Source organism: Euphorbia lathyris, chromosome 2 (genome assembly GCF_963576675.1).
Source record: "Euphorbia lathyris chromosome 2, ddEupLath1.1, whole genome shotgun sequence".
Lineage (NCBI taxonomy): Eukaryota > Viridiplantae > Streptophyta > Magnoliopsida > Malpighiales > Euphorbiaceae > Euphorbia > Euphorbia lathyris.
The window spans coordinates 99,872,389-99,883,235 of record NC_088911.1 but is presented as its reverse complement, the minus strand read 5'-3'; the positions used below and the strand labels follow the sequence as shown (position 1 = coordinate 99,883,235).

Genomic DNA, 10,847 nt, shown 5'->3' with positions numbered 1-10,847 from the left:
TGAGCTAAAGTATCACTCTCTTTTTCCTTTCACATATCGGCTTATTGAGTTGATTTTGATCTTACCAGTTGCAACAGCTTCTATTGAAAGATCTTTCTCTGCAATGAAACTTATTAAGATAGATTTGCGCAACAAAATGGGTGATGACTTTCTCGAAGATTGTATGATGTGTTATGTTGAAAAAATGATTTTTGTTGGTATTGAGAATGAAGCAATTGTGCGCAATTTCCAAGCTATGAAACGTCGAAGGAATAAATTGCCATCTTCTCAGATTTGCTTATCTTCTTCGAGTCAGTTGAAGGTCAAGAAACGTTAATTTTTTTTTACTATAGGTAACGAGAACTATTTATTACCAATTTATGAAGAATTTGTTTTTTCGATTTTTTTTAATGTAGTTTTTTTTTTCTTGCACACAATTTAGCCCCCCCGACTATTGAGTCCTGGCTCCGCCCCTGCTCATCTTTCATTATGAGGTTTAAAAGTACACTATATGGTAAACGTTATGTTTAATAAGATCGAATTGTTTTGTACGTAAAGACTAAATCAACTCTTCTATAATAATCATAAAACTAAATTTGTTCATTATAACAATAAGTATATAAAAGAGGAGGTGAGATAATATGAGAGGAGAGGAGGACTAATTAAACAACCTCACAAACATATTAATTACTGCAAGCATTTTAATCTTAACGCCTTTGGTTTGAAAAAAAAAGGGAGAAAATTTTAGCCCTTGTTTGGCATGAAGTTAGAAGGGGTTAATGAAAGTAATGAAATGTATATTACCCTTATTTTACAGTTTTTTTGTTCTTGGGAGAGTAAGGTGTTGTTTGATAAAACTGAAAATTAAGTGCTGAAAAAATAAGTACTGAATTTTAAGTGCTGAATATTTTAAGTACTAAAAGTATTGAATGATATAACTTTTATAAAAATATTAGTTGATAATATTTAACTTAAAATATTAAGTTAAATATTTTGACTTACCAAAATAAGTGATTTTTAACTTAATTCATTAATTTAAGCAACCGTTATCAAACGCACTTAAATTAAATAAGTGTTGAACATTTTAATTTCAGTAATTAAGTGCTTTATCAAACAAGACCTAAGTGAAGGTTAGTGAGAGTTGATTTTTTACTCTCATTACCTCTAAAATTTATCATAAAATTGAGAGTTAATGAGAATAATGAAAACTTTTTAATGAAAACTAACATTTTAGCTCTTATTTTCATGTTTGGAATTAAAAGAATTAAATTGTTTCTTATCTACAAAAATATCTCAAGATGCCAACTTTGGTAAGACGATTTGAAAAGGCTATATTTCAATTTCTATTAGAATGGTTAAATAAGTGGTTACATGGTTAAGGTGAAAAGTTTCTCTCGAGTGGTGAAAGGGAGATACCCACTAAAGCTATGACGCATCGGATTTCCCATTATATATTTTTTTCGTGATTTATGTCACAAGATCCTTGAGAATTCAATATACGAAATTACAAACTCATAAATAGTATAATAGCCAATTGCATTAACCTTTAGAATTTAAATGTGTCTTCTAACATAACAAAAGTTGAACAAGACTAGATATCCATGTGTTACAGGTAGCCCGATATATGTCATGTTGTGTATAAGACTAGATATCTATCATCATCGTTAGGATAGTGAGTAAATATCAGTACAATCCAAGACAAGCACATTGGATTGCTATGAAAAGTATCTAAAATTGTGAATTAGTCTCTGTGTTATTTGCAAGTAAGATGATACATTGATGTAAATTGGGAAGGAGACTTAGATGTGAAAAAACCCACATCTACCTATGTTTTTTCATTGTGATAAGATGTTATACTTATTGATTAGAGAAAACATGTGATTCCCTATCTTCCATATGATGAGTTGAGTATACGTGATACTCGTTTTTAATGCAAGAAGTGGTTAAATCAGTTTATGAACCATTTAAGTATTATCCCTCTAATACTCATGTAGTGATTAATAGTGATAATCAATCTACTATAACCTCTAGTAAAGATTAAAGGTTCCATATGAAGTTCAAACACATAAAAATTTGGCCTAACCCCTTCCAAGCCCCTTAAATTTGTAACTTTTTTTCATTTAGCCACTTTAACTTTAGGTGTTCCCATTTAGCCACTTAAACTCAAACATTGTAACTCTTTTAGCCTCTTTTTCCAAATCAAAATTTAAAAAATTAGCAAATTCGTTAAATGCAGTTGTTAATTCATCATAACCAATTAAGTTATTAAACAACTAGCCCCATAATTTGGACATCCATAAAACAATCTTCCCGGATTTGAGGGTTTCCATGATACTTTAAATGGTGAAATTTTACCTAAAGGAATATAAATTTAATATCATACGCGTCTCCTTATGTTTGGAAAGACAACAAGTGATATGTAAGTGCCATGTAGGCTTATAAGGGCCAAAGGTGTTTCATTTGTTGAGTTCAAGTGGCTAAATGGGAACATTCTAAGTTTAGGTGGCTAAATAAATAAAAAAGTTATAAGTTTAAGGGGCTGGGAAGGAGTTAGGCCTAAAAATTAAGTATCATTTTGTTAGAAATTTAATTGCATGTAAATAAATTAATATTAATCATGTATCCACTCACGACATGATATCATATTCCCTTACTAAACTTGTCATGAGAAATGTTTATGTAAAACATGTCAGATCCCAATATTTATGTCGGATCTAAACATACTTCATTTTTCATGTATTTTGATAACATGATTATTCAATAAAGTTTGAATTTTATCAATACATGAGTGCAAATGTTTTCGTTAATATTTGCTTTTATATGATTATGCATGTCAGATAGAGAAGTAATTCACTCATGCGAATGTTTACCCTTATTTTTCCATATAGTAACAAAGATAAGGATCAAGTTGTTTTTTTTTTTTTTTGATAAAGGATCAAGTTGTTATTCAACAGATGCATTGCCTAAACTATGAAAATTATTTCATTAAAAGTACGAGAGGATCATATACCTGAAAACAATGCTTGTATATGTTATACTACTACATGTATTCTAAATGGCAAATTAAAAATAACTGTAAACTTTCTATCTTTGTAGCCAGAAATAGTCCTTAAATTAAGTGGACTAAGTTTGGATTCTTAAGTTTTGATGCATGTGTATGGTGTTAATGAAAGGTGTGTGCTTATTTTAAACGGAAAGGATACAATAACACATAATATCATACCATATGCGCTTAGCGATCATGAGATGAAAAATGTATGATCCCAACTTTTCCTAGTATGTGACTCCCCTCACAAAACTATGATTTTTCAATATTTTATCCTTAGGATCCTTGGCTTACTATGAAAGCATAATATAATGTGCCTATCTTAGAAGGATGCTTTGTCAGGGCTATGATGGATTCGACCCGGAAAGGAGCGACTAGACAAGCAAATTAGATTATGACATAAGTATATAGTGCCTCATTAACCCTCTGACTCGTTTAAAGTGACATAAGTACCCCGTTAAATCCACATGGAGTAACAAACGAGAATTTAAACAAATTAAAATGACAAAACAACATAGCGAGCAAGGGGGCTTCGAGGGGGTTAAGCCTCCCGAGCCGCCAGAACCACCCTTACCATGGATGGTTTCCGACCCCCGACAATTGGAACTATGTATTATGCATAGTTTCAGTCCCCTGTTTCCGACAAATTAAGGCTCAGAGTGGTTAATTAACATTGAGTTTATATTCAATTACGAAAGCCAACTTGATTAATATATGATATGCGATAAAATTTCTCTAAGTTTGTTCAAAACGATTCAATTTTACTTTTGTAATCCAAATCTAGTTTAATTTTGAGAAGTTTTACATTGGTACGTACAAATTGGTCTTGGACCACTCAAATTATAACACGTATATATATAGAAAAAAATTGAGCAAGTTCAATTTAGGAAAAAAATATTTAATGCACACCCGTGTAAAATTGGCCATCCCAACGGAGGCAGGACAGCAAGAGGAAAGCTGCCCTCTAGGTGCGCCACTACTTGTAGCATACGTCCAAAAGTCCAAAATATAGTCTGGAATAAGTAAAACTAAGCTGCGGCTCGATTTTGACAACCAAAATTTAAATTTTAGACTGGTTTCTATAATCAATACACAAAAACAAAAACAAACAAAAAAAAGTAGGTAAAAAAATACCCTAATTTGGAGAAATAGTGAATTCAAAGAACTATTGTAACGACCCGGTCTAAGAGCGGCGTCGGAGTAGAAGACTTGAGCAAAGAGCGGCTCTAAGGGATGACGATGGGGGCAGAAATGCACTGAATCCCATATCGGAAGTGGAGGGAGAGTGATTGAGGGCGTTAAAGACAGATTACTTACTAACTCAGATAGATACAGAAGGCATTTGGCGACCTCTGGAGCTTGCGGTAGATGTAGAGGCCATGTTGAATCGTTGTGCCACGCTCTTAGGGATTGCCCTAAGAGTGAAGAGGTTTGGAAGAAAATTCTCCCTCATCATACTTTCTCTTCCTCATGTCCCATTCTGTGAACGACTGGTTCGCATGGGGACATTTTCTTTGCCATTATCTGTCATCAAGTGTGGAAATGGAGGAACGAGGAGATTTTTGATAATAAAGCTGTGCTTTTGCCTAACTTAGCTGAGTTCTTCTTGAAGAAACTCTCCTCTATTATTGATAGTTTCAAAGGTGAGTCCCTTGCCAGATCTTCCCCGAGTAGTGATGTCCACCTCGTGAGCTGGAGCAGGCCGAGAGAGGGGGTTGTGAAGCTGAATACTGATGGTTCCTGCCTCAGTAATGGTAAGATTGTTGCCGGAGGTGTTCTTAGGGATGCGGGAGGCGCCTGGCTTTCTGGGTTTACCCAGAATTTGGGTTTGGGTTCTTCCTTCTCTGCGGAGCTTCTGGGATCCAGCTGGCGATTAGGCTGGGTGTTAAGAGGCTTTCTGTGGAGTCAGATAACTTGGAGGCCATCAATATGATTTTGGGTAGTCATGCCATGGGTCTTCATAGCCGCAACCTTATTAAAGCTATTAAGAGGCTTAGCCCCTCATTTGATATCCTTGAGTTCAGCCACATTTTCCGGGAGCAGAACCGTGTTGCAGATCACTTGGCGGCGGCAGGCCATGAGGGGGTGTTAGGTGTTTCTACCCTTACCGTTCCCCTATCGCTCTTTCTCCTCTTCTTTTAGAGGATAGGATTGGGGTTAGCTTTCCTAGGCTAATCCCGGTGTAGTTGCTTGTTTTGCTTTGCTTTGCTTTCCTTTTCTACCAAAAAAAAAAAAGTAAGGTGTGAATCCAATACATGTAGACGCGTTTTAAAACCATGAGGTCCAATGTATTGGATTTGGACTAAAGCAGACAATATTTGTAGTGGGTTAGGATGTTAGAACTATATTTCAATTGAATCGGATACACAACATAAAGATTAGTGACCAACTAAACCAATTAAAACTCTCAACAAACTTCCACCACAAATTTCTATAAATCAGCCTTCTCTAACTCTTCTTTAATCTTCATACCAGCTTCACCAACCAACTACAACTTCTTAGCTTAGAATAAATAACATATCACCTAGTTTTCAGGCAGAAGAAACAAAACATAGCCATGAAAACATTGATGAATTGTTTCTTCTCACTTCATCTTCTTCTACAAATCCTAACCGTAAACGGAAAAGTTCCGGCCATCATCATTTTCGGAGATTCTACAGTGGACACTGGCAACAACAACCAAATACCTACAACGCTAAAGAGCAATTTTGCACCTTATGGTAGGGATTTCATAGGTGGCAAGGCTACTGGGAGGTTTTCGAATGGTCGGGTTCCAGGAGACTTAATTTCTGAAGCCTTTGGAAACAAGCCAACTATACCTGCATATTTGGATCGCTCCTACGATATAAAAGATTTTGCTACTGGTGTTTGCTTTGCTTCGGCTGGAACAGGTTATGATAATGCTACTTCTGATGTTCTTGTAAGTTAGATTAACTTTATTAACATCAAGATATCCTATATAATTAATCATTGACTAATTAATCTCACTGGAATTGCAGAATGTAATGCCGATGTGGAAGGAATTAGAACACTATAAAGGATACCAGAAGAAGCTTAGAGGATATCTAGGAACTGAGAAAGCTAATCAAGTAATAAGGGAAGCACTCTATCTGATAAGCATAGGGACCAATGATTTCCTTGAGAATTACTATGTACTTCCTCGCAGACGACTACAGTTTTCTGTGAATGAGTATCAGTATTTTCTTCTGGGAATTTCTAGAAAATTTATCACAGATCTGTATCATCTCGGAGCTCGAAACATAGCTGTCAGCGGACTTCCTCCAATGGGATGTTTGCCTTTGATAAGGACTACAAATTTATTTTCTGGAAGTAAATGCATCGAAAGATTGAACAAGGTAGCCAAGGATTTCAATGACAAGTGTAATAGAACAATCACAGAGCTCAACAAGGAGCTTCCCGGGATCAAACTGGTGTTATCAAACCCATACGATATCGCCTACGACATATTTCAGAATCCACATTCTTATGGTAAATTAAGTTCTTAGCTACACTACTAAACTAAATGCATTCATATACTGTGGAACTGGACTTCTTCTGACACAAATCCTAATCCTAATTGCAGGATTTGAAAATGCAGCTCAAGCATGCTGTGGAACTGGACTTTTTGAGATGAGTTACCTGTGCAATAAATTCAACCCCTTTACATGTTCAGACGCAAACAAGTACGTATTTTGGGACTCTTTCCATCCCACAGAGAAGACAAATAAGATCGTTGTTGATTACATAGTCAAAAATTTCTTAGCTCAGTTTCTTTAATGATCACAAAATGCCATCATGAATGTTAGTGAAACAATTCTAGCTCTAGCACTTGTTCTCTAATTAATTAATAGGTTGTAAAGTTTTGGCTATTGTAAACTAATTGTTGAATGAGCAATGCACCGAGCAATAGAGAAGATGGTGTATTTGAATTTTTATTTTTAATTTTGGGGTTTGTTTGTGATAATTAGATAATAAGGGGTTAATTTATAAAATAAATAAATATAAAAATTAAATTAACTCTTTTCCCTTTGACTTTTGACTTTTTTTTAAAACGTTAGTCAATTTGGACTGTGTTCGCTAACGGAATCAATCTCAAGGTACCTATTGCCAACTTTTAAACCACATAGTCTACGTTTGAAAATGACCTAAACCACAAGGTTTATTTTTGTACTTTTCCCTTATTTTTATTTACAGTAAGGGGGTCTCTGGGTACTTTTCCAAGACCGTATTTTGAACTCTAAAGGATAAGATTGAACGCTACAAGGTTTTCCGGCCAGATCTGAAGAAATGCATCAAGCGAAAATTTCAAAAGAAGAAACAAGTTTTAAGAATGGTTGACAGCAAGAAAATCATCAAGGAAAATATACCAAGCACTGCGGGAGTTTTCCTAAAATATGCAAAGAGCATCATCAAAACTAGGGAATACTAGTGAATCATTTTGCTTACATGAATTTTCTCTCAAAATATGAATCACGATTACATTCGAAAGCTACAACCCTTGATGCAATATAGGGAAGGAGAAAATCACTTTGGAATTACAACCCCATCTTGAATGCATCAGATATAAACAGAGCAATAATCAGTAAATATAATGTTACATTGTAAAGCACCTTCGTATATTTCTGACATGCGAGAAAGATATTACTTCAAGGAAAATGGTTACTCAATCTCAACTTTCAACTTACTTGGGCTCTTTGGGGAAGTGCAGTTTGATGAGTGCAGGAAGTTCAGCTAGATCAACCTGAGGTTTGCCCAATAAGATACTCGTCAACTTTGCATCACAATTGACTACATTCTTGTTGTTTCGATCCTAGTATTGCAAAGATGACCAAGGTATCAGAGTTGAGAAGATAAATATATGTTCTAAAAACCAAAGAAGCACAAACAAAATCTTACGAAAGAACAACAAGTGAAATGGATATCCTATTTGGAATTACATTTGCAAGAAATCAACAATTTTAGGTTCATACAATTAAGTTTTAAAGCACGCTCACAATAGCACACACATACAGTTAAGGACTAGAAATAACAAAAAGAGTTTACGGTACTAATTACAAATAAATAATCTGATAGTAAGACTCTAGAGTTTTAGCTGCAATTGCTAGGATTCGCTTAAAAGATAAACAAAAGTCACATCCTATCATTACCTACCAACAAAGTATTTTAGAAGGGTATCTGACAATGTTTCAATTATCAAGTAATTGATGCAAAACATTAATATATATATTATGTAAAACAATAATAAAATTACATGAAGATGAGAGAAGATCAAAAGGAGGCAAATCTTCGAGTGTAATATATAATATTTTCAAATTTCAATCGAAGTAAATACAAACTATATTCAAATAAGATGAAAGTAGTACAGCTAAAATTTGAAATTTTCAATGCCAGTCTCTCTAATTCCATTCTAAATTTTATAGGGAAAGTTAAATCAAGAAGCATAAACAAAGGTAATTGGGGAAATAAGAACCTGGAGATTATTGGTCTTGATATAGGACCAGACACGCATGAAGCAGCCCAATCGAGAAATTTGAGACTGGCCAACAAAGTCCCGAAGGGTTGAAGGAAGATTCACAAGATCAATCAAATTAGCGAGCTTCTTAGGGTTGTCTATGGCAGCCTTCTTAATCTTTGGTGGCAACATCTCCTGAAGCCTGCCTCAATATTCTATCTGCAAATCAGTAATCAACAAATGCATCAATCTTCCTGACTACTTCAACTACTTAAGTTTCTCAATAAACACCAAATTTATTATCTCCATGCATACTTCTCTCAGTTTGCCAAACATATATTCAGGTGAAGAATAAAATCCTTAATGGAGATAACCATTCAAATAATTAACTCAATCCTCAATTTCACACATGAAATTTCCTGCAAGCAGATTTTCACACATACCAGACTAAGTTGATGTCATCACCAAGACATAATTAATCATCAAAAGAACAAAACACATGCGGATTAATATGGAAAATTCACACACGCAACCCACAACCAAATAGGTTATGAGAACACCAAGAACCCATTTTTGAGTTATTTGAAATGGCTCTGGGTCCTCTTTAACTTCTATTTTTCTTTTATAACGATCTTCTCAAATAGCACCAAGAACCAAAGTTATGACCAAAATACACACATGCCATAAATATTTCAATCAATTTCCACAGTTTCAGACATAGAGTTACTTATCCCTGCACCCAAATTATTTCAGGTAAAATAAGGCATCACTATGCATTTGCCAATTATGTTCTTCAATTATCCGTTTAAAGCTTGTGCCATAGAAGTTCCCCAGCAGAAGCTCAAATAACGAAATTGCAGAAATCAAGACCTTGACTAATAACTGATAACTGACCCTATTTCAATAATCATATTCATTCTCCATAAAAGCGGCTCAAAAAGTGAAAATGGAAAACGCATGGCAAAGTTCCAATTATTTTTTCGGGGGAGAACAAGCAGGGTCTGTGGAGAATTTAATCAAACAATTGGCATGCAAATAAAAATAAGTCTTTGTCTATCAAAACAGTTACGAGAAATATCTGACCTCAATCGAGTATAACGATATGCAAATAATCCGTTACTACGTACCAAAATATTAGAACTTCAACAGCAAAAAGGCCGACGGATTCTTAGAGTCGGCGGTTGCTTTGAGAATATGCCAGCAGCAGCAACTGTTCCTGGACCTGCGATTTATTTAGTAAGCCTTTTGAATATCCGGAGTGGCTTCACCAATTTTCAGATAAAACAATGGATTTACTTGAGGTTTGACACTTTTAATAAAACAAAGACATTTTGAATTAATGTTATTAAAATCATCTTTAACGATTTAAAAATAAAAAATTTCAAGAATTAAAGTTATTCAATATCATATTTGCTATGGAACTGCATTTTCGAATTTCAAAAATCATCTTTTTTTGAAACTTTCTCTCTCTAAACATTAACTTGATCTCACTTTACCAAACATCATCTAAATAATCTCAAAATAAAAAAGTTGAAGAATTAAAATTGCTTAGAATATTAGTAGTTCTTAAAATATGTCATTTTTGAAGTCGTCAATGGTGATTTTAATAGTATCAATTGAATTATTTTGCTAAAGTTGAAAACCGCAGTCCTTACTAGGGGTGCAAACGAGACATGGTGGTTCACAAACTGTCCGAGTTCGGTTCGGTCAAAGCTCGGTCAAAGCTCGACTCGATAGAGCTCGGTTCGAGATCGGGATCGGCTCGAGACATTCATGAGCCAAGCCGAGCTTTCTTAAGTTCGGCTCGAAAGCTCGTGAGCGAGCTCGATTGATTTTTTAATTAATATATTAATATTTAATTTATAATGTAAATAAAAAATAATTATCTTAATGCTTGGTGTAGCGCAAATTAAAATTCTGTTGTATACTTTGAAAAAAAATTATGGAACTAAAACTAAAAGTAATTAATTATTGAAAGTGTATCAAATATAATAAACTCTTTTTTTTATAATAAACTCTTTTTAATCTTTACTTATATAATATTATATAATATTGATTAATAATTTCAGTTGATATTAGACCCTGTTCTTTATTACTTAATTTCAGTAACAATCAGTTCAGTTCAGTTCAGTAGTAATCAGTTCAGTTCAGTTCAGTTCAGTTCAGTATTCAGTTTCAGTATTCAATAATTTATCATTATTTATTATAATTATTATATATTATTATTATTTATATATAATTTATTATTATTATCATTATTTATTTATAATTTCAGCAATTTATTATAATTATTATAATTTATTATATATTAATTTATCTATTTTCATTATAATTATATTTATATATAATTTATGCTTTGTCATTATATAT

The 10,847-nt window shown here is 33.7% G+C and overlaps 2 protein-coding genes across 3 annotated transcripts; one reads left to right on the top strand and one right to left on the bottom strand.

Annotated features, from left to right (window-relative positions):
- The first annotated feature begins 5,455 nt into the window (after window positions 1-5,455).
- Window positions 5,456-6,961, top strand: LOC136220782 (GDSL esterase/lipase At4g26790). The gene is made up of 3 exons (XM_066008569.1): window positions 5,456-5,945; window positions 6,025-6,514; window positions 6,609-6,961. The coding sequence occupies exons 1-3, from the start codon at window positions 5,583-5,585 to the stop codon at window positions 6,800-6,802; spliced, it is 1,047 nt and encodes a 348-aa protein (XP_065864641.1). The 5' UTR covers window positions 5,456-5,582; the 3' UTR covers window positions 6,803-6,961.
- Window positions 6,962-7,448: 487 nt separating this feature from the next.
- LOC136220781 (upstream activation factor subunit UAF30) lies at window positions 7,449-9,748 on the bottom strand. Of its 2 annotated transcripts, none has more exons than XM_066008567.1 (3): window positions 9,605-9,748; window positions 8,496-8,696; window positions 7,449-7,835 (listed from the first exon to the last, which is right to left on the bottom strand). In XM_066008567.1, the coding sequence occupies exons 2-3, from the start codon at window positions 8,667-8,669 to the stop codon at window positions 7,707-7,709; spliced, it is 303 nt and encodes a 100-aa protein (XP_065864639.1). In that variant the 5' UTR covers window positions 8,670-8,696; window positions 9,605-9,748; the 3' UTR covers window positions 7,449-7,706. The 2 variants fall into 2 exon arrangements, with proteins under 2 accessions (XP_065864639.1, XP_065864640.1); XM_066008568.1 differs by having other exon boundaries at window positions 9,561-9,685.
- Between the last annotated feature and the right edge of the window lie 1,099 nt (window positions 9,749-10,847).